At 31.5% G+C, this 25,796-nt stretch overlaps 1 protein-coding gene and 1 long non-coding RNA gene across 3 annotated transcripts in view; one reads left to right on the forward strand and one right to left on the reverse strand.

Annotated features, from left to right (window-relative positions):
- Window positions 1-17,870, reverse strand: part of cpo (RNA-binding protein) — a 555,476-nt gene extending 537,606 nt beyond the window's left edge. For both annotated transcript variants that reach the window (XM_076394570.1, XM_076394569.1), the window contains exon 1: window positions 17,740-17,870. In XM_076394570.1, the coding sequence (XP_076250685.1) occupies window positions 17,740-17,811 (72 nt within the window). In that variant the 5' untranslated portion in view covers window positions 17,812-17,870. The remainder of the gene's footprint in view (window positions 1-17,739) is intronic.
- LOC143190339 (uncharacterized) lies at window positions 17,810-18,874 on the forward strand. Its single transcript, XR_013004211.1, has 2 exons — window positions 17,810-18,302; window positions 18,407-18,874. It is a non-coding gene; the product is annotated as an uncharacterized LOC143190339 (long non-coding RNA).
- The last annotated feature ends 6,922 nt before the right edge of the window (window positions 18,875-25,796 follow it).

A 25,796-nucleotide genomic window follows, 5' to 3' on the forward strand; every position in this document is an offset into this window, starting at 1 on the left:
CTGATATTGATAACATAATATATTGATAATATAATATTATGGGTTTTATCTTATTCTATTTTAGAATTAACAATATGAATGACGATAAAATATCACTTACATAGAATTGTTTGTGATCATGTGATTATTTTAGTCATATTATGATGCGCTGTTAGTTTCATTACCACTACTAGTTTGTTTTAGATCAATTTGCGTACTCTAGTACTACACAAATAATTTTAAACTACCTTTGGCATGATATATATTATCGTGAATTTTTAAGATTGTCTTTACTTATCTTACAAGATATCTCATCCATACTAATATGCGATATCAGAAAAGGGTACAAAACTATTAACATTTATATTTAATGCTATACTACGAATTAATTACTTCCCTAGCATCTGGAAAGTGACTAAAATATTAAAGATTCTTAAACCAGGAAAAATACCAGAAGATGTGACTTCCTACCGGCCTATAAGTTTTTTACCGATAATCTCGAAAGTTTCGACTACATAGAGAAGCTAAACTATATAATAGAAAAAAGAAAAATTATTCCAGAATATCAGTTTGGGTTTTTCAATAAACATAGGACTATATAACAAGTACATAGACTTGTAAACAAAATAAACATCGACCTAAATGCCAAAAGAAATTGTTCTGCTGCTTTTCTAGATATATCTCAGACTTTTGAAAAAGTATGGCATACGGGCTTGCAGGTTAAACTAAAGAAACTTTTCCCTCATCCAGACTATCGTAACCGAATTACTAAAATCGTATCTCACCGATAGACATTTTATTGTAAATCAAGGCGATGCACATACCGAATTAAATCCCATATATTCAGAAGTTCCGCAAGGCAATATATTGGGTCCAATATTATATCTTCTGTATACGACCGATCTGCCCACCACAAATATAACTACTGTGGCAACATACACAGACGACACAGCAATCTTAGCATCCCATGAACATCCAGTCACAGCATCAATAAACCTACAAACCCACCTCGAGCAAATACAATTATGGTTGAAGACATGGCGCATTAAAGCCAATGAAACAAAATCCACCCATGTAATGTTTACCCTGCGTAGAACATGTCCACCAGTGAATATCAATCATCGTCAACTCCCCCAAGCAGAGCATGTTAAATATCTTGGCATGCACTTAGATCGACGCCTAACATAGAAGAAGCACATAGAAACTCTCTAGACGACAACAACTTGGACTTAAATTATATCAAATGTATTGGCTCATCGGGCGCAAATACAAGTTACCATTAGATAACAAGGTATTGCTGTATGAATCTATACCCAAGCCTATTTCGTCATATGGAATCCAACTATGGGGTACCACTAGCAAATCTAATATATCCGTCATTCAACGGTTCCAAAATTAAGTGTTGCGTGCCGTTGTTGATGCTCCATACTATATTTTAAATAATGTGATACAACGCGATATTGTTCTTGAACCTATAACGAGTGTAATTGTGTTTGTGTGAAGTACTTCGAAAGAGTGTCAGTGCATCCCAACATACTCGCTAACCAGCTAAATATGCGACGTGATAGTGAAGTGCGTAGACTAAAACGTTTAACACCACCTGATCTGATTACTGGACATATATAGACTTTAGAATAAGCTTTAGAATAAGACTAATTAATTAAGATAATATTTTATACAGGAGATCGCTTAATGAAGTGATTTTCTACATGACATAAGAAATACTTATTGCCTATAGGGTAGATTGTGGAATCACAAAGAGTAAAACAAATACTATTACACAAATAAATCCATCCTCAAACCCATAATTGTCCATTGAGTGAAATTATATTTAGAAATGTCTGATGAATGTGAAATTTGGAACTGATTATATTCAGAAAGATTTTTGTTTAAAAAATAAAACTAATCGAAATGATTCCAGAGGCACAATAGACCCAAAAATGTTTCTGTAAATTTTGTTGAAGTTACTTTCAAATCCAAATAATACTTCTTAAGTAACTATATGAAGTTACAATCAAATTCTAGAAGTACTAAATCCTTTAATATCTTTTAATGGGTGTTCCAAAATCTGTTAACAGTAAAGAACTTTTAGTAGTAAGATCAGGGAACTTAATAAAAAAGTATAATAGAGAGAATCAGCAACATTTTCACATCTATTTAAAAGTGAAAAAAAAGGAAAACTAAAAAAAGTTATACTTTTATCGTTAACTATTAAACTATTTCAAATGTTTTTGAGAGTTCGAGCTGGATTTTGTCCAATAATTCTTGAAATTGATTTTTTTTTGTCCCCTAAGACGTTCTTTGTCACTGATAGCACAATCCCCACTTTTAGCAGGGTAGCATCACCGCAAGTTTCTAAAACTAATTGACAGGCTTCAGCATCGCTCAGCAATTTTGCAATCAAGTAATAACTCGATAATACCAAACAGAAAATTATTATTTAATATAGGAAAATAAAGAACAAAGATATTGCTGATATAAACAACTAGACACCTAATATAACGTTGCTACTAGTTAAAAATACATTATTTTGTTCATAATTTAATACTTTGTAGACTCGTCCATGAAGTCAATCATTATAATTTCTGGCTTTAAATATTGATATTTATTTTACATCACTATTATAAATTATTCACACTTCTTTTCATAATTTCATCTTGGCTTCGCCTGATTTTATTGGAGCAAAATGGCCTATGAATAATACGAAGCGAATTAAAAGCATTTCATTGAGAACGGCTAATAAAAAACACTTTATTTTCTAAACCCATCATCGTGAGCAAGTGGATTCTAGGTCGACGCGAACTTTTCGGGAACAAAGGAAAGCCGAATTGATTAAAACTGTTTATAAAACACGGTGGATATTGACTTTTGTTTGCGGTTTTCGTTGTATTAAGGCATTAAATCGATGTTTCCGGCTAAGAGAAACTTTTTTCATCAGTTCGCTGCGGCCGCTATCCAAATTCCCATTAACACTTTTATTATTTTAACGGAACGCCGTGTCTTCTACTCCATTCAAGGCCCGTTTAAATTGGTAAAGTTGAAAAGTACTCACAATTATTGTTACAAAAAGTGTTTCGCTCCGATAATAAGCGTTTTGCTAGGTAATATAAATGGTATCAAGCGTCATTAAAAAATTAACAAAAATTAAAAAGACAACAATAAAACAATATCGAAAAAGTTGAAACGTTTAAACAAACCAAACTGATTTTAATACAAATTCAGAGGAACTATAAATAAAACATAAGACAACATTAGGATATTTGAGAAGAACTCAGTTATTAAACACAAATATTCTTGGTATATAAATATTCAGCAGCAAATATTATTAAGGTTCTTAAAGAGAAATATTTTAATTACTTAACAATTTTTTAACCTGGTCAATCTACTGGTTAATGTAAAATAAAACAAATTAATAATCAAATGAATATAGCTAAAAAGACGAACAAAATAGTTCTTAAATTTTGATCCACAGGTTTGAGGCATAGTTCTAGATTATTATTAGTGTTCATCTAACATCTTCAAGTTGTTAGTTGTTGTCTGACATCAACTATCTGACATGCCTGACAATGTTTTTATAAAATATTATTATATAACTCTAAAATATAATTATAGTCTCCCCGATCCCATTTTAACTTTGTTAACCTCTTAATATATAAGTATTGATGTCTTTGCTTCAAAAATAGTGTAGATCTAATATAGATCCAACTTTAATGTTACCGAATCTATCCACCTGACCATTTTCGCATATACCATGAGAAGATGAGAAGGCATCCATAAAAAAGAAAAGGACTTATCGAATATGTGTAAATTGGGTATTTTTATATACTACTATATTTATATAATAGATGGGTATAAATGGTTAATGAAGACAATCTTCACACTATCAAATGGAACCAACTGTGCGCTTTTTTGACTTCGTATTTGAATGTTCTTGAGGACTTGTGAAAGATCTCCAAGATTATATGAACTATAGATGCTTGGTGGAGACTGCTTTGACGACTCAAGAAGACTGCACTGGAATCTCTTGATTTGCTTTGTGATACACACGTCCCTTTCTGGTAACCGTGACTAATCAGTAACCCTCCCTTCTGATCAATAGATATAGTAAGGGTTCCCTAACGTGATAAATAAAGTAGAGACCAAGCAGCAACAATAAAACATAATCCTACAATAACGGTCAGTCTACCAGTCAAATCCAGACATACCGCCATAAAGCTGTTAAGTATCTCTTTAATAAAAAAGATATTCCGGGTTATCCCTCTGACATCCTCAACAAATATTTTCTACAAGTTCTTCTGAACTAGGATATCTAATGGATTTTAGAGAGAAACTTGCAGTTCCACCAAAGGCGGATTGCAATAGTTCAGTTGCTCAGCGGTAGACTACTGAAATTTTAAGTCACTAAAACTTGGGAAAACATTCCATATAGAATATACTAAGGAAATGGATGTAAAAAAACCGTACAGTTCAGATAGATCAACTAAGGCAAACCACGTTTTACACGTTTCACAACTTATTTTGTATATATCAATAGTTAAATCAAGTTTTCTTATTTTTTTTTATTAATTACATTTTACATTAGATATATTTAGTATAATCTTAATAAATATATATTATTATTAGTATATATTAATGCATATGCATTAATATACAATCAAGTCGAGTACGAGATTAATACCTTAGTATGTACTTCCCAAAAAGTTTTCTTAATGCTGAATAAAATTTAGCTTTAATTAAAATAAAATCATTGTAATATTGTTTATATGAACGCAGAAATCGGAATTCAACCGACACAAAGCGAATACAATTACAACACACATGAACCAATTAATATTCCTGGTGTGAAATCGTACTTCCTGAGGAATCGAATTAAAATGAATATATAAAATAACTGTAAAGCGTTACAGTGTACGTAACGCGATCGTGCTTTTGATTGTTATGAAGTCGAGATTTTCCGGTTACCCAAATGAAAGCGCGCTTTATTTTTTGACCGTGCTTCTTTCATGAAGAACAAATGAAGTGAAGAGGGCAAAAATAGTATTTCATCCGAATATTTAACAATTACTCAAAATTATGCAAAGATAATTAAATTATTTTCAAATAACCGTTTATTAAATTATAATTTTATTAAATTTAACTGTAATGTATAAGCGGAATTTGTTCGTTTGGTCTGTTTTTTTATCAAGAATCTTATGTTTTATTTACTTTTTCACATTTTTCTTTGAAGCACAGTTCTACCAAGTCGGAGAAATACTTAATCTTTTAAACGCATATATCCATTTTTTCGTAATTAATCGTAATTAAACAAATATTTCAATTCTTCGTCTGTTCAGAGTATCTATAGATCATCTACAGAAATAAGTAAAATCACAGAGAACACTGTCTGGCGAATGTAGCGGGTAAAACTTTTCATTTAAACATTTCCTTGCACATTTTGTTATTATATAACATCAGCCACTGATTGTATAAAAATTAAATACTCAAGTCTCTTTATTAATGCTTTAAATTGCAATCTAACTATGCTGTTGCAGTCTCTATGTGCTATATTATCATATCTTGTAAAGTGTAACCAAGCGTTGTCATATTGTAAACGTTAAAAACAAACGTTAAAAAAAAATTCTCTTCAACTGTCATGTACCTCATTTTGTGTATCTATTGTATTTTATGGAGAAAACCATGATGGTCCTTCTAGATGGATGATATAATTTTTAATATGTCATTATAAGGTCACAAGTGGAATACGTAAGAAGTAAAGAAAAGCAAAATAGCCCATCGAAGGGTGACAAGCATTATATAGTTATTCCTCTTAGCAGAGTAGAGGTTTCAAATCATCCACTAATCTGCTCTTTAAACAATTAGACCAGCTCAATTTGGACCTGATGAAAAATAATAAGCTGTGGGAAGTGAAGAAAGAGTTCTACCAGGACCTTAACACTGTTGATATTAGCAGACGCAAACTGTATGCAAATTGACACATGAATGTCTCCTTAAGGGAGAGAATCCATCGTTATACAGTGAGTGCGGATCGTCGCTGAAGCATATACTAACTGAGTATCGCGTCAACAACTCCCAGATGCGACTATTCAATTTGGGAAATAGGATGGAACAGTGCCTCAAAGAATCTGGATCGAACCTGAATGCTGATAAACTTTTTAGCTGTAACCGAAATACTGCCAAATATTTAAATACATTACTCACATTTATGTATGTTATCTGAACTTTAAACGTTTCGTTTTTGTTGTTTTGTCATATTTTTATACTTCTATATTCTTATTTATCTATGTCTTTATACTTCTTTATTCTATATGTTTATACTTGTATATTTTTATATTTCAATTTTTTAAATTTTTGTAGTTTTATAGTAATTCGACAGTTGTATGTTTAAAATTAATATCTACTTTATTATACTTGATCTTTTGTATTTTATGTATAAAACATTATTATATATATACATTACATATATATACATTTTGTAAAACTAGACCCCAAATAGCGCATAAGGCTGACAGATCATTAATAAATAAATGAACAAATAAATAAGTAACTATTTAGTTATTAAAATAGAAGAGTAAAAGAAGATTCAAACAAAACCAAACAAATAAATAAATGGAAAGTTGTCAACACCAGTCAACCTAAACTAGACACAATGGTGTTTTATTGGCAAAAAACACAGCTCCAATGCATTGGCCACTAGTTAAACCGAGTCCATGTACCCAAAAAAGGACATCCTTGTCATTGCAAGAATGACAATGTTATCTATAGATATAATATGTATATATCATTAAAAATAAAGTCATCAACATACAAAAATATTCGCATAATTTAATTGTTACACCGTTTTAGCTTATTAACTAAAATGCTTGGAAATATTTGGAATCGTAGGTTTAAAAAGTTAACTATACGAATGTTGATTTTAAGTTGAGTTCTTCCTATTTTCCATAACAGTGCGGTATAATATACAGGACCAGGATACAGAATGTATGGTGTACAAATAGAGATATCTACTAATAATGGTGGCTTTATAGTAATTAAATATACTATAAAGAATGTAAAAACTAATCGAAGATTATGATTGTGGAAAGAAACATATATTTAATATATGTGCTATATTATCATATCTTGTAAAATGTAGCCAAGAGTTGTCATATTGAAAAACACAATTGCATTTCTGCTTCTATAACAAATGTTTTTTCTTCAATGTTACGACCTAAATATATCAATTACATTCAATTATATGGTTATCTTCCACGACAGTTTTGTCCCGTTTGATATTTCAATTCCACGTTTTCTTACACATTATGCTTTGAACTATTACATAACATATCTCTTTAAACAATTCATGTATCTCAGCTGCAGATTTCTTCAAATTAGAAACAAAAAAGTTTTCCCAAATGTCGTTTATTCGACTTACTAAAACACTAATATAACCAATAGCAATCTTAGTATCAACATTATATTCCATTAATATCTCAAGATTATATTGTTTAATTATAACGCAGCTTCTTTTGTAGATGTAATGGAGACTTGTATAAAGAAATATTGTTATTGTTTGTAGCATTTCTGAAGCAATTTTCTTAACTATATTTTAATTTAATTCGCTTGAAAATATTTGTTTTTAATTCATAAAAATCTTATAACTCTTATATATACCACTACTGTAGCACAAATAATTTATGAATATAATTATGAACTAAATAACGGAAATATTCAAGGTAAGCAATATGTTTCCGAAATTGCTCTATACGTGGCAGAATTATAATCATAATTATTACAATTATTACCAAACTTGATAGATTATTATTATGTATAATTAAAGACTATTTATGTATATTTAAAGACTAGTTAAAACTGGAGGTTCCCCTGCACAGGTCATATTCACCGTATATTACTCCATCTGATTACTACATGTTCCTAGCCAATAAAAGTTGAGTTCTTATATATTCCAGAAAATATTGAATAAACTAGTGTTCAGTAATAGATTATAAAAGGATATAGAGAAAATTGTTTTGCTTTAATGTAATGAAGAGCATATACAATAGGTATCGATTGCTATGTTAATAATATAATAAACATTTTACATTAATATAAACATGTATATACTAATTACGGCATTTCAAATGTGGCTATTTTAGCACTAGAGATTAAAGCAACAAAGGAACACTAGTAAAGTTTGAAGTCGCTAATTTCTAGATGAAACCAGCGTTAGAAAAGCTTGTCAATAAAAATTCAAAAAATGTAACTAAAACAAAATACGTCTCCAATACACCAAAAAATATGACGATAAGATTTTATGACAAAACTCAAAACACATGTTGCAAATCATGTAAAAAAGAACTTCTAATGAGATCACTAGTTGTATTCACAAGACATCACTCTTTCCCGGGACAGGGAATTTTTTCAAGGCGAAATTCATATGCTGCCAGAAAGAAGAGAAAATTTATTCGAAAAAATCCGTACCGCACATAAAAAAAAACCTATATAGTATAAAAACAAATAACTTTTTTCTTAGATACTTTTAGAAATCGAATAGAACTGAATTTGATTTAGTCGACTCGATGGGATCTTTTTAGTTAGCGAGGGATGCGGTCATCAAACACTGCCTAGCGACAGTGTAAAATCTGACAAGAAATTAGTTCTACTCCAATCTCATCAATAACAAAGCTGTATAAAGCTGGGTACCTTTTAAGTTTTTATACGCAAGACATCCGACTGACAGTAGATAACCCGATGATAAATGCTGATTACGCTTTTAATATAAAAACCTCTTTATCAGTCACTGGTGGCTAGACGGCCATTAAATTGTAACGATTGAATTGTTACAAGGAAAATAATTATTTTTCTTAGCTGAATTCACATATAGGAGGATTATAATTATACCTTAAATTTATAAGCTGAATATATTAAATCAAAAACAATTGCCATTATAAAAATCGAAAAATGTATGCAGGATTCGAATTTGTCATCATTTGTGAGGTAAAGTGTTAGGCATCTACAAAAAGATCATTTAACAGTAAACGATATTTTAGGGTTAATAAAAGTAAAGTATCATACGACAAAACAATGAGTTTTTATTATTAAAGCATTGAATTTCAAGCACAATCATTCCAAGTAATGAAAGGCTTCATTAACCATTGAAATTATACTATTTGGGAGGTCCGAGAGTCCTACAAGTGGTTGTCTAATAAACGCGCATTCAAACATATTACTGCTTGGCACTGATGTTGAACTGGTGGAATCATTGGACCTTGTTTCTTTAGAAACAAAAGAATACTTAACATTGCTAAGTTATAAAAAAAGTTGTGACTCAAATTAGATGTTATTCATGTGGATGATATATGCCTTCAGCAAAAGTTTGTCGAATGCCATAAAAGCCGTTAAAATTAAATGTTAAATGGTAAATTTATTTATTAGACACTTTCTAGTCACACTCCTCTACATTATTAGAATCCGAATCATGTGATTTAGCACAATTGTAATTATTTTTCAAAATATTACTTAAAATCAAAAAAGTAAAAAAAGTTGAAGAAGAAAATTCAGGTGTTTATGGATATAATGGGATAGGATGGGATATAAGTTACTCCTTTTTCTAGATGCTACATCCTATTTTTAGAAACTTATGAAGTGAATAGGTAGTAATCAGACAGAGTAACACCTAGAGAATATAGAGGGTGGGGTAGAATTTCTCAATTGAGTATTTCCTTTTATCTTTTTTGAACAATATTGGATTGTAAAATAGTTTTGTCGTATCTTCTTCAATACACGGTTCAAGAGTGTCAATTGTAGTTGATAGCAAAAGATAGATTTGACATTGCTAAAGCCTTCAAATTTATTTTACTCTTAATAAATCAACTCTGTTAATTATGAATACTTTTTTGGATCGGAGCAGATGAGAATGATTATTAGCATGATTTGATACACCAAAATCAGATTTCCAATCCGTATATCAATATTGGTTCCAGTTTTCAAGTTCCCGCATGGTAACAGAACTGTGCCCTTATAACGGCTGTCAACTGACAACGTTGCATTAAATATCATTTGGAACTTAGAAGTTCATTCAAAGAACCATATTTGCAGTACTGTGGTTTTGCTTTTGTAAACACTCTTAAGCCAAGGGTACCGAAATTGTTTTGTAATGCGTGCAGAACAAAACTCTACAAGTGATCACTTGGTGAAAGTGCCTATGCTATCCTGTGCCTATATTATTAAAAGATTCTTGTTGATGATTGTTAGTTACGACAGAATAAATATTCCGACGTAATATCAGTGTCGAAGCCAATTCCACATGTAGACATCCACTGCCAATTTGTCCCGGTGCTAGTGTAAGAACTTGGTCTGCTCACCGGCGAGTAATGAAGGCGATCTCGTTTGAATTGAAATCAATTTGAATGTATCAAAGCAAAAAGAAGAGCAAATGAAGCGGCAGCATGGGCATCACTTCAAAGTGTTGTTTGCAACTCTCTCGGTAACACGTAATCGACAATTTGTTGCAAAACTACCGCAAAACTGAAGCACAAATGTCTCTTAAAATACATTTCCTGCATTCACATCTTGATTTTTTACACAAAACTTATGTGACACAAGCGCCAAGCAAGGAGAATGGTTACACCAACATATAGCGGAAACTGAAAGACGATATCAAAGACTTTGACACGAAGGTATGAAGAGAGATTACTGTTGGACCATAGTAAGTCAAAACTAGAGAATCAAACTTAAAGAACGAAAAGAACTAATATAAATAGCCAATTTTAAAAAACATTGCTGATTTGGATTCAGGCCACCCATTTTTACGTTATAAACAGCTTTTGATTGGTCAGGTCCAAAACCGTTAATATTTAATAAATAAAACAACTAATTTAATAAATGAAAACATAAAAATACTATATTTTTCTATATGTTGTATGGAACTATGCATCGTTAACCAGTATAGTAGTTCTTCATTTAAGTCAAATACTGTAAACAATGTCGAGGGAAAATGGTATATGTTTAGGGAATTTAACCATTTATTCATTGAATATTCCCAGAGAAATCAGTGCTTTACCGCAGGGTGTTATGCCTGAATAAAATAGAACTCTCCTTTCTCAGTATGCGAAACTATTTTCCCCTACGTTCAGTGATCACTGGTAATAATAGAGAAAAACATGATATTCATTGGTAATTATATATCTTAGATATAGGTGATAAATAGCATCTTAAAAACATTTCCATAGGCGAAGACCATCTTTCACAACGGCATGTCATTTTGTTTCAAAGTGATTTTTCCAAGGCAGTCATCATAACATTCATCGAATTGTATGTATAATTAGTTTCAGCCCAAGCTTTGACAACATTTTAACAGCAGTACTCCTTTCAAAATACAAAAATTTATTGTTATTGCAGATTGTATTGATCGTTATTGTAATACGTTAATTCCAAGACTATAAAACTAGTGTGATATACATTTTCATAACAAATGACTAAAATTAAATATAGGTTTAGATCAAATAAATTATAGGTACTTGACTAGAAATTAGCTACATAAATTAATTAAATTCCGTTAATAATTATGATGTATCCCCAAAGAATAATTATTCTTTTTTCTTCATGCTAATAATCCATAAAACGTAAATCGATTAATAAGAATTTGATGAAAATGGAGACCGCCTATTCCCCGACAGTCCACCGGTATTCAAAATATCATTAACTCGCGCATTGCGTGAGAAATTCTGCGCCAAATTAAAGCGCTAATTAATCAACGCGCCACTCTACATACCGTTATTGGATAAGAAGGCAAAACTGCCAAAACTTGCCCGAACTCGAACGAAGAAACTTAAGCTCATAGAGTACGAGCTAAGTCATCGAGAGGAGAAAACTTCCAACTTTTAAAATATTTCGTAGCTACATGACACGTTTACTTCATCATTATTCATTAATTCAAAACATAATTGATACCACTTCCGTGTCGGACGGGAAGTCAATAAACAGGTCGAATAACTTTTGACGGGTTTATGTACGGTGAAATTGCCGAATATAAACTTTTATATTTCCGATCCATTTAAAGTTTATCAAATTCTTTTATTTTTGTTTCGAAAACTAGCTAAAGCATTTTATAAATTAATTATAATTCAAACTGCAATTATTATACTCTCCTGTTTACCAAATATAGAGCTTATCTGTAAAGGACCTACTGCTGTATCAGTTGGTCCCCGCAAATTCAGATCGCCATCCAATAAGGTAGAGGGATAGAAGGTCGGATAAAGCCGTTCATCTGTAGATCCAGCTAGCTTCCCGCACTAGCCAAGAACACTGATTCGATCCCTAGTTTAAGGTGGATCTAATGTCTATTTCAAATTCGTGACACCACCACCAGCACCAGGAGAAATGCCTCCAAATATTCTAAAATAAGCTGCTCAGAAGCATGCCAAACGTCCCATGGTTCGTCAGAAATTCCAAACTCGCAGGAAAATTAACATCCTGTTGATCCAAACACTCTGAGAGTAAGCTCAGGCAGGAACTTACTCTCAGGACTTGTTAGACTTCGGCTAGCAGCGGTCAGGTTTCCATTCTTTGTTTAACGAGCGACCATTTTCCCAGTGCCTTAATCCATGTTCGCTGTATTACAGCTAAATGTATTATCTGGTCTCGCGGGGTCCTAGAACCTCTTAAAGCTTATCCGGGTGCCAAATTCTCAATCACGATGTCACATCAATAATAATCATCGAATTACATGGAAAGAATGGTTTTAGTGGGTATACCCAGAGACAGTGTGTGTGCATATGTATGTGCAGATATCTCATAAATATTTCCTTGCTGTATCAGGCGCAGTAAAAAAATGCCTAGGATACGGGATCTCAAGGATACTTAGATCATCCTAAAAGACATCCGGTCTTATATAAACAGAACATTAGCATGACGGATAATTGTTCTTTATCGGATTTTACAGTCTTGCCTATAGACACTCACCAAAAATGTTTAAACACTGATGCCCAAGAGGGGTACCAACAGCACGCTGAACCACTTCACTACCCAGCTAGTTAACAGATTTCCGGTAGTAATTGTTATTTCACCGTAATTTAACAATTTCAATATTTTGATTTGATTCAATATGCTGCAACTTAATTCAAATTTGAAAGTACTTTTCACGAATCCCTTCAGTTTTACCTGAAATGAATAAATTAAAAGGCATAATATAATGGTGCATATATTACATATGATAATTGTAAATAGGTATTTTCGTAATTTGAAGATCAAATTAAACATTTTTATTGATATTGCATTTAATGTTTAACCGACTTCGAAAATGGAGGAATTTCTCTGTTCCGCTATATAATTTTTTAACGTATGTTCGCCGATTTCTTCGTCAATTGTGAGCCGATTTTCAAAATTCTTTTTTTATTCAAAAGAGTGTACTTCCGACATGATCCCATTGGATCCAAATTAGGATCTGTTGAGGGGTAGGAGAACAAATCGAGGGAAAAGCTCAAATTTCAAAGGCATGTTTCACAAAGTTTTCACATATATTTTACCTAAAATAATTAGATATTTGTGTATAATGTTATTTCTGAGCTAATGTGACTTAAAATCAGAAGCTGTTCAATGCAAAAGCCATTCAGTTTGCTTTTTAAGCAATAACTATAACATATAAGATCTCATAGAAATATTTTAGACAACTGGTCCTATGGTTAAAGGTTTTAGCGTTTAGCTCCCAAACGGAGGTCGCCGATTCGATTCCCAGATGGGAAAATAACCTTTTCTTGTTGTTTAGTTAGAACATTTGTCAAATCACCTAGGATGGGTAGCGAATTCCAGGGCTTGAAGCGCTCCTTATTTTCAATCATTGTTTCTTTATTCCTACTTTTCCAATACGGGCTGCACCTTTACTTGGCCTATAGATAGTAATATTAAATAAAATAACTGCGTAATTTATTAAGTAAGTACCTAACACTAAGAGAAAAATAAAAAATTTGAACAAAAAAATTGAACCGACAAAAAAAAATTATTATTAAAAATAATCAAAAAAGGATTCTAAAATCCTAAATGTATATATAATATAACATTGTATTAACTAAATAAAAATAATTAAAAACCTTATTTAACCTATCTACTACACGTATTTTATATTCTACTATATACACGCAATTTAGCTTAATACCTACCTACACCTATTTATCTATTTGCAATATTATTTCGTATTTCGGGTTCGGCACCGATTTCCAAGTAGTCAGTTGGTAATAGTTAAAATAATATTGTAAATAGATAAATATATTTACGTAGGTATTAAGCTAAATTGTATAGTATAATATAAAATACATATAGTAGATAGGTTGAATAAGGTTTTTAATTATTATTATTTAGTTATTACGATTATTATGTACATATTTTATTTTAAAATGCTTTTTTTGTGTTAAAAATCGAAGTTTGATTATTATTGTTTTTTAATTTTTAGTGAGTTTCTTATTTATTTTTTGAAGTCGGTTCAATTTTTGTGTGAATTTTTTTTATTATCTCTCTGATAACTCCCAATTGCAGTTTCATAACCATATTATAATAATAACTGTACATAACAATATTGGTACTAATATAACTATTTTCAATAAAAGCGAATGGATGTTGAAATAGAATGACAGAACTTATATGAAAGATATTACCAATTTTTCATTTGAAAGGGCCCATGTATGCTATTATGTATGGGATATAAAATAATCTAAAAGTCAGTGGCATCTTATGATGGCACGGTTCGAAGTGATCCAACTTTCAATGAATCTGCCGCATAGATCTATCGGAATTTAACCATTTACTTGTGTAATGTCGAATTTAAGGGCATCAGGCAATTGCGCCTTATCGGTATAAACCTGTGACTTTATAAAACACCATGAAATGTATCTAGCAAAATTAAACCATATGATTTAACGTTATTGTAAGTATAAGTAACAAGTTACATCAGTTATTGACACAGTTAGTAATTAATACAGTTTTAGCACTTAGCAGGCTAATTACAATGTTTTACCATTTTGATAATATTCTTGTATTATTTTTATGTAATTTAATAATTTTTTCCTTATAATGTTTTATGGTTTCCTTGTCCTATATACTTCTTAATTATAAGCGTAACGATTTGTTGTAAATCCCCTAGTTATATTTAATTTATTATATTATACAATTTTCAATAGATAATTACAATAACATTTTAATTGAATTTCGCTTATCCGACATGACTATAGCACCTAATTACTTTTATATTACTAATCTGACTTAATAAAAACTATAATTTATTTCACATTCTGACGCTTTTTTATTACATAGCCTTAAAACAAGAAAGTGTACTAATTTACTTCTAAAATACATTCCTCATTTAACACAAATAATTTATAAATATTTTTAATAACAAAATTAATTCGAACAAAGTGATCGAGTCTTCTTAAAATACGCATACAAAAGGGAAAAGAGATTAACTGGCTTGCTACTGAAAGCTTTAACACGACTTGAAATATTATTAACTGTATTAAGCTTCTAATTCTGGGTCAACATACTTTGAATACAACTAGCTGTATCTTTCTTTGATTTTAAATATAGCCAGAACCAGTAGAATATGTAGCACTATTTTTTTATGTTATAATATCATGATGTTATTAATTTAAAACAAGACAAGGTCTAATTATTGACTTATGGCGAAAATGGTACTCTAGATCATTTAAAAATGATATAGCAATTAATTTAAAATCATGGAAGAAGAAATTTTAAAATAAAGAATATTAATAAATTACTTTTAAAGGTTATTTATTCAAGGGAGTTAAATAAATTATAAATTGTAATAAATTGATAAATGTATGTCAAATTTAGGAAGATTATTTTTATGTTAAATCGTCTTTATCCAATAATACGCATATTGGTAGAGAAGCATAATAACAGATTTTTTTTTCCTTGTAATTTTGACGACTACCTAATATAACTTATATAACTAATTAATGAGATATATGATATTTTTTCGGTCCTCAGATATTTAAATTCAGTGGATTCGTATATGAGATTACATATTTAAGTAACAAATCATAATAATATCTAGTGAATTTGAAGAAGACTTCTAGTAAGACAAAAAGTAAAATAACAATTATTGTATATAGTTTTCTGTTAGTAATAACTTTCCATGGTAAATCAAGAGTTTTAACACTCAGGCAATATCAAGTAATAAGATCATTAGAAATTATCACTTATTTTTATTGGTTATTTAAATAATAAATATTGAAAAAAGGTAGATTAAAACGAAAAAAATTAAGAGAAATTAAAAGCGAAATCTACATCATACATAACATAGAAAATTTAATAAGTTAAAACTTGAATAGCCAAGAAAATAATTAGAATAAAATCGAAAGAGCAAAATTATTTGAATAAAAATTAAAATTCATAATTTGGAATATACGAAAAAAAATTTGTTTTAATTTTTGTTATATTTATAGAATTGTTTTGATAGAATTGACTTCATTTTTAACAGTGAAATTGATATTTTTGTATATTTAAATATTTTAATTGGCATGTATATTTTAGAATTTATAAAAAAAGAATGTTTATTAGAATGTATGATATATTATATTATCGGTAAGGAAGTTTAATGAATTATTACAGTTTTTAATAAACAATGATGATATAGTATATGAAAAATAAATACTAAAATATTTATATTAAATCAACACACATAAACCGATTATTTTATTTTAATATAAACTCTAATTTTTGTAAAACGATATAATAAATTTAATATTAAAGCGCGTAAGTGTGATGAACATTACAAGATTAAAAGTAATTTTTTTTACGGCCTACAAGAAAATAACTATAAAATATGAATAAATTATTATAATATTAATTAGAAAGCCCAAAGAAAAAAAAATTTTGTTGAAATATCCATTTGGGTTTGTATATTTAATTTGACTCTTAATCGAGTTTTTCAAATAAAAATTATCTGGTCCTTATTATACGACCGCAATCAGAATGCGATATTAATTTGACGAAATTAATAAATGCTGGTTTTGTGTTATTTAACTTTTTAACGAAATTTAACTTATAAAGTTTTATACATTAAAACTTGAATAGTCAAGAAAATAACTAGATTAAAATCGAAAGAGCAAAATTATTTGAGTAAAAATCTAAAGCAGTAATTTGGTATATAAAAAAATATATTTATTTTTGAATTTATTTAGTATTTTTATAGAATTCTTTTAGGCTTAAGAGGCTTTTTTAAATTAATATTTATAGACTTAAACCCTAATTTTAGGATGACGATATAATAAAACAATATATGAAAACGCAGAAAAAATTAGCTGTACTTAAAAAAATGTGTATAACGAACTATACAAGATTAAAAGCATAGCATTTTTTTGTACGGCCTACAAGAAAATAACTGTAAAATATAGATCAATTTTTATAGTACTAATTAGAACGCTCAAAGGAAAAAAAACAATTTTTTGTTGAAATATCTATTTGGGTTTGTATATTTAATTTGATTCTTAATCGAGTTTTTCAACTAAAAATTGTCTCGTCCTTATTATACGACGGGCATCAAAATGTGATATTAATTTGACGAAATTAGTAAATGCTGGTTTTGTGTGTAACGAAATTGATAAATTAGTCAGGCAAAAACGAGTGTTTGTATAGTTTTAATGAGGTTTTTTGTTGCTGGCGACGACGGCCGTTACCATGGCAATGGAAATGTAAACTCCGGAGACCCAATTTTTTTTCGGGGGGGGCGGCCGGGGTACGGTACGGGAAAGAGAACTACGAGGAGCGACTAACCTCTTCCTCGCCGTTATTGGTATTGACGGAATCCATGCTTTGACTGAGGGCTACGCCGAGGGGCGCTTCCATGTCCTGCTCGGAGACAGCCTCGTGCTTGGCCCTCTTGAGGGATGGGGGTGGCGTGGCGGTGGCGGTGGCGTTGGCGGCCCGCGAGTCTCCCGACGACGGAGGAGGGTGCCTGCCTCTCTTGGGGGCGCTCAGGACCTCCACGGTTCCTCGGGGTGTGAGGGGCTTCGGCCAGCCGGCGATCACAACAAAACAAGAACACGCGCGCGCGCTTCCTTTACGGGAGGCAGCAGTGTGACCGTGGTCGCGCTCTCTAGCGGAACGTAGACGAACAAGAACAACGACGACGACAGCAGCGATCCGGAGCTCGTTCGAAACTCGACTGAGACGGCGTCACGCGGTGGCGGCGCCGGTGGCGGCGGCGGGTTACGGGGGTGGGGCGCCCAGGTGAGAGCGTGAGCGGGTGACGACGTAGTCGCAAATCGGTGAGACGCGGTGCTGCGGCGGCCGGTGCTTGGCTCGGACTGCGGCGCCGACCGTCGCGACGCCGCCAGGTGAGCGCGCGCAACCAGGTGGGGCCCAGGGCCGGCGCCCGTCGCTGCCCCCTACGCCCTGACCTGGATACCGCCCGTCCTATTATTATTTCATATTCTTTTAGGGGCACCTGCACGTAGATTCTCGACTACCACGACGACGATCGAGGCGCCCTCCCACGTCCGGAAACGATACCTTCTCCCCTGTTTGGTTATTAACATTTCAAACGCACTTTTCCACCTCTATTTCCAGGGCATTGAAAAAACCTTTTCACCAAACTAACAGACCATACAATTATTTTATGTTGCTTTTACGCATTTATTTATAATTCCCTTTTACATAATTATATGTAATTCCAGTTATTCTATACTTAATTAAAATTATAAAGGAAATAAATAAACTCCAATAAGAATAATATAAGTAATAACCATAAACCCAAAGCTAAGATGACCTGATACAGACGCAACTGTAAGGTATTGTTAAACTAGTTTATACATTTACGCAGTTTCCACATTACGTTATCATATTTATTACATATATTATTATTAAATTATTATAATTTTAGTATATTCTTAAATACAGAACAACTTTTTGTATTAGCCTTAGTGGTTCCTCAAACTATTCAGCAAGCAATAAGTATTTCTTATAACAATGATAAATTCAGTAAGTGGTTGCCTATGTAAAATATATTATTCCAAAACTTGCTCTAATGCCCATATATTTCAGTAAATAAACATATCGGATGATAGCAAACGTTTAAGTCCACTCAATTAACTGTTATCACTCATATTTATATGATTAGAACTTAATACTAATACTTTGAATTACACTTGTTATGGGCTTTAGAAGAATATCACGCTGTATCACTTAATTAGAGACATAATACGGAACATCGACAATCAAACATATCTGTTTTATTATGAAACCATTGGATGATTGAACCATTGAACTATTATATCTATAAATTCGGCAATCCTTATATATTTATATGCTTTATATTTTATTTCAATATTTATATTCCTTTTTAAATAGTTATATATAATTCCATTTATTCTCTACTTAATTATAAAGAAATTAAGTAAACTTTAATAAGACTATTTATAAAGACACCACATAAACACTATTCAAGGAAATCAAGTATTAACATTTAATATCAGAGTTGTACAGTAGAACCCTCTTTACCAATATCATGGATATGAAGATTTTATTCCAATTTTTGTTACCACTTTTAAGTATTGTATTATGCTTTCGCATGCTTCACTATGTTTTGCTTTCGCATTCATATTATCTCAATATTTTTGAATAACTTTTATATATACAAAAATAGCTAAATAATAAGGGAAAAAATAAACCTAAGTTTTTGTATTTTTCGCTGTGACTTTATGGTACGCAGTACGTGGAAAAGTTTTCTATTAATTGTTTATGTGTTCAAATGTTCATTGTTCAAAATTTTGGAATCATTCATCTTTCGCTTTTGTATTTGCACTACTTTAACATCTTTGAGTAATAACCATATATACAAAAATGGGTTGAGATGATAGTTAGAGATAGAGACCCCCCTAAGTTATTTTCACACTAATTTCTTTGTTTTTAAACCGTTGGATGCTAGATGCTTAGGGCCATAAATTATTGTGAAAAGTCGATACAATGCATTTTATTCATAGTATTGTCTATCAATAGCCGCTACTTTTCCCATCTTTTATGACAATTTACGGATTTCATCTCAAAAGAAAGGTGTATCTTTTGAGGCTATCCACGAATTAACCCATTTTTTTGGTATCTTCATAATTAATGAAATGCTGCACGGACAGGTCACAACTCTTATGTCGAAACGAGTAGTAATCAGAAAGAGCAGAAGAATTTGAAGGGTAGGGTAGTACTTTTTTGACATGCGATCGAGCATTGTCATGCTGAAGAATAACATTTTTGTATATTTGCTCGTATTCCGATCATTTTTCGCGCGGTGCTCCATTCAAACCTTTCCATTGTAATCAATAGGGATCCCTATTAATAACAATTCAAATATATAGGTTAAAATGTATATGTAAAGTTACATAAAGTATATATGTGGTTCATATATTGTACAATATTATAAAAAATGAAAAAAAAATCAGATCAGTGTAATAATGTTAATATTTCTCATATCATTTTTGTTAGCACATTTGTAGTTTATTTTAATAGTTAAACAAGCAATAAAATTAAATTCGTATTCCTCTATGGGTCTACAGTCGACTTCAAATTTACTACAGCCAACTAGGTGAGGCGGCTTCAAGTTTTGCAAAATAAGCTCCTCAGGAGAACCTTAAACGCTCCATGGTCAGAAATAATCAAATTCACGGGGAAACTGGTACGCCAGAAATCAAGCACTTCATATCTCAATCCTTCCACAAACAACAACTTCAAGTTCTTCTGAAAACGCGCTTGTTGGCGTCACCGCTAACCTCCATCGCTGCAATCACAAATTTTGCCCCTATACGACAGCACGCAGTCATGTGTTAACTCAAGTTCTCGAATCTATAGTTAGTTATACTATCTGTTTTTTCGCTGGGTCCTCGTGCCCAAAAACGACTGTCCGGTTAGCGGGTGGCATATCTCCAAATTTAATGCAGTAAAAGTAGCGACTCACAGAGGTCACCTGTGAGGCGGTTTCGATTTCGGCCAACTTTTCACCCCAGGGAAAGTCTCCGCGATCATATATGCGTCCTGCATTCCACCGCCTGGTTTTAGGCTAGAACAAAAAAAAATTAAATAAAGGTACGCTCGGAGTGAGACAACATTTCATAACTCGTCACAATTTATGCCACTGAAAGTTATAGAATACGTATAATTCATGAACTGTTTTAACCCTAAAATGTTAGAGTTCAAACAAGAATTTATATCATGCTATAATATATTGCATCGATGTACTTGCCATTATTTATAATCCATTAATATTTTAAAAATCCTCTGTTTTTAAAAATCCTTTCTACTTAAAAGGAGAACAGCAATTTCTGAATTCACTCTCTTATTTCAATAACCCTTATATTTCTGGTTTCTATCGATGAACAAAATATCTCTACATGGTTGTTATTACTTCTTCCCGTAACGTTGGAGAAAAGAGCATTTTAAGATGTGACTAGCGACTGTGAGCTATTAAATTGAATGATTTTTTTCTTCCGTAAATAGAGCCCTGTATTCATAAATTTTTGCAACCAATTGGTTCAAAAAATAACAATAACAAACAGAGTTTACTGATTTACCAGTTTGGGGATAATCCGCCAGACAAAATTCCTTTCATTTTCTTCTAATTCACAATAAACAGCTTTTGCGCTAAATTCTATACACTAATGTGCCTTGGTGCCTAAATATCAATTCTGCATCACTCCTTAGCTTCTCTTTTCGATTGAAATTCATAACTCTAAAGTAATTCACAGTAAGGAAATCAAATGTATATGATTGGGACTGAATGACTGAATTATTAGAATGATTTGTGACCTTATTTAATTTTTTGTACAATAGTTTGCAACTGCAAAAAATTTGCAAAAAAACCAGCAGAGAGTCACGTGGAGCAAGCATAAACAAGTGTAGGCAGTCAATATTGTACGGATGAAGTTGACAACTCGTTGAAATCTGTCGTATTGAGTTCGCATTTGACCTTTAAGCAAGTGTATCTAGTCACAGATCGGGCGCACAAGAGCAAGAACAGTTATGCCACAATATTGATTTTGCACAGTTTTCTTATTTATTTACTTGAAACTAATTTAGCTGGTACAGGCATAAGCCTAAATGAGTAAACAAAGTATTGGGAACACGAAGCTAATCAATATTTTATGAGAATTTACATTATTTTGTCTAAAGTAAGTGATACTTGTATTTTTTAAATTTATTTTGACGGGAATATGTTTTGTGCACCTTTTGATGACGGCCGTTTAAAATCCACCTTTAAATTATCTTGATCTTGATAAAGGGGCAATAGAAAGTCAAGAAATTCGAATCCATCAAGCTGTATATGTTGCACCTGTACCACAATAATGTGTTGGCGTCTATGTCAGCCGAATTAGCTGAAACACAATTATAGATTAATGTAGACTAATATGTAGATAACACAATATTGAAACTCATATAAATAAAGCCAATCACAAGTGCTTTATAACTTAATGGACAAAGTAGAAAAAATCAGGATATAAAAATTACTCCACCTTCCATTCTCTGTAATATATTGAACCCTCAGGAATCTCATATTATTTTAATTAAAATAAACCCATCGCCAAAAGTATTTCATATTCAAAAAAAACTCCAGATAGTCGGAAATAATCACTAACAGTTCATTTAAATAATGTTAGAAGAGAATATGTTAATATTAGAGAGTAATGTTAGAATCTAAAAAATATAAAACCAATGAGGAGCAACCCAAAGAAGAAAAATAATTTTAGGAGAGATCCTAAAACTAAAAACAATAAGAAAAGTAACTATTCAAAGCAAGAATACTTTTATCTATTATGTTGAGAAAAGTACAGAGACACGACTGAAGTGGAGAATAAGAGTACAATTTGTAAGATTGGTGGCACGAAGCCTGCACCACCTTCGGGAGTGGCATATTTGTGGCTAAGTATATTTTCCTTATTTATATTCTGTTATTATTTGAGAAAGGTTTATTAAATTAGAATAAACGTGCTTTTTACAATTAATTATATTTTTTATTTTGAAGCAATTTACTAAAAAGGGCGTAAAGTTGCGCGACATCTTCCTTCACGACTATCTTCCTCAACCTAGCGTTGATGCCTTTAAGCATCCTTCAGGTTTGTTCAAGGTTTGAACTTTGGAGTGAAATTATGGAGCCAAGTTTCATCCATTGTCACATATCGACAAAAACTCAGGTTTATTACGCCTGATCATCTTCAAACATTGCTCCGAATCATCAACTCGTCGTTGTTTTTGCTCGCGCGGCAACCACATTGCACAGAGCTTTCTCATACCCAAATATTCATGAATGATATAATGTACACGTTCAGTTGATATCTTCAGAGTGTCTGCTATTTCATTCAATTTCAATTTACGGTCATTCAAAAGCATTTTGTGGATTTTTTTATGTTTTCGTCGGTAATAACCTCTTTTGGGCGTCCACTGCAGTCACCGTCTTCGGTGCTTATTTCACCACGTCTAAACTTAGCATATATCTAAACATAGCATATAGACCTTGATGGTTGATTTTCCTGGGGCAGTGTCCGGAAACTCGGTATCAAGCCAAGTTTTTGCTTCAAATGTATTTTTTTCCTTCAAAAAGCAATATTTTATCAACACGCGAAATTCTTTTTTATCTATTTTTTTCACAATAACAAAAGTTGTTTCACTCAAAATTCACAAACTAATGATCCGACAGCTGTAAAATTTATACACGCATCTTTTGAGGGTTAGGGCTAACTAAAAAAACATATGGATTTAATTCTAGTAGCGCCATCTATGTGTCAGTCCGGAGAATTTTCAATTGACCTGTTAGTTAACAAAGAACGAGAAAACATAGTAAGAACAATACAATATCGAACTCTAAAACGCTACATCAACATTCTTTCTATGTGTATATATCTATCTTTCTATATTTGGGTAAAGTTTTATTATTCTCAGTTAGTTACAAAAAGTACTAGTGAAAGCCGGATCATGAATGACCAAAATAGTTAACAAACAGTATAATAGTCGAGGAAAAAGTTGATTAGCCGTTACGCTGAACAGAACAATCAAACAATGAGAGGATGTCGCTATCAGTCACATTTAGTGGGTTTGAGCCAAGCATTGAAATAAAACGATAGTTATACAAGGAACAACAAAAACATCATTTTGTAATATATTAACAATTGACAATGACATGTGGACAAGCTGTGAAAATATTTGAGAATGTTGAATGGAAAACGCCCTGTAACCATACTCATCAGACCATCTCAGCTTTTTCCCCGTCAGTTTATACCTAAAAATTCTATTTCGCAACAGAATGCATTCCCTTTTCAACATTGATTGATATTTCCCTTCTTCAACATTTTTGAGCGAAAACTGGTGTAACTTGGTCAATTCTCTTAATTGCGATTGACGGAACATTTTTAAGTATATCAAATAATTACAAGAATATAATCAAAAAATATCTAAACAACATTAATTCTTATATACCATACACCTTTCAGTAAATGTATCCTGCTTTCGTTTTACTAAAAAATTAGAGAAAATAAATAAAATCTATTTTAAATATATCATATATGTAAAGCCTCTAATAATAATATTATATAATATATGTATATTATATTATATATTATATTAAAATACATATTTAAACATTCATTTGTAAGTCAAACAAATCATCATTTATTATGTTTTATATTTGAAGTTTTTAAAAAATAATGTAAGTAAAAACAACAAGACATGTCATATATTAGAGGAACCATTTAAATTAGAAGGCAATAAATTACAAAAAGCATAAGAATATCTATTTTTTTAATAAATATTATACCCACCTGCAACCAAAATGAAATATAATATAAATTTAGACAACCAACATCGAGATGCATAAGAAGTTAATTTTGATTCCCCTAAGAATAAACTTAGATTCCAAATTAATAGCATTGTCATCCTTTGTCTTTTGTCAAAATAAAAAACCTCAGGCCTCACCCATTTATTATTGATACTTAGACCCTTGAAACAATTGCAAATATACCCTCTAAAACAATAAGTGTCACGGACAGATTCAAAATATTCAGCTGAATTATTAACTTCCAAAGAATCGAAACTCCATAATTTAATCAGAATATCCGTAAGGCTACTTTAAGCATTCTATTTGGGTTCCTAGCTAAATTTCCTCCAAATAATGTCAAAGAGAAGCAAAACCACTTAAGATAACATTAATTATAAAAATAATTTTTAGGTGATTATGTACTAATTCTTTCTAAGCTTTCCAATGTGAAGGTGAATGTAGAATATCGAAATTAAAAACAATAAAAACTATTCTCCACATTTTATGTGTTACTCTATAAACTGGCACGGTGCAAACATATCTACAAACCGCGATTAGGTTTAAAATTCTGGCTACTATTTTTGGCTTGTTTTCTCGCAAGCTTCTTAAAGTCTAGTTTCGGTAATTTTTATAAACACATCTCCAAAAAATGATAGGAGACATTGCTCGGGTCGTACAATCTTAGCTTAATTCCCCTTTTTAACGCTGGATGTGATTGGATTTCCATATTGGACAATAATAGTTATTATCAGCATAGAGATGGTACAGACCACCAAATCTGAATAACTAGAACGTGAAGCTCTTGAAATAGTGTTTTCCCACCGATCTTAATAATTTATGTTGTCACTTAATCCATTCAACAGTCTTACAGATTTTACTGATTCTCCTAAAACTAGTTCTCCTAAACTCCCTCCATTGCTGAAGACTTATCATGCGAAGTTGCTTTACAAAAATTTCTAAAATTTCTATTCTCTTTTTCAAAGTTGCTGCTAATGGATTTACTTCTGTGACTCTACCTCTTAAGTGTTTGCTGCAACGTCCA

The sequence above is a fragment of the Rhynchophorus ferrugineus genome, unplaced genomic scaffold (assembly GCF_030347505.1).
Source record: "Rhynchophorus ferrugineus isolate W39M unplaced genomic scaffold, kcgeb_rfMv2 rfM2, whole genome shotgun sequence".
NCBI classification, from domain to species: domain Eukaryota; kingdom Metazoa; phylum Arthropoda; class Insecta; order Coleoptera; family Curculionidae; genus Rhynchophorus; species Rhynchophorus ferrugineus.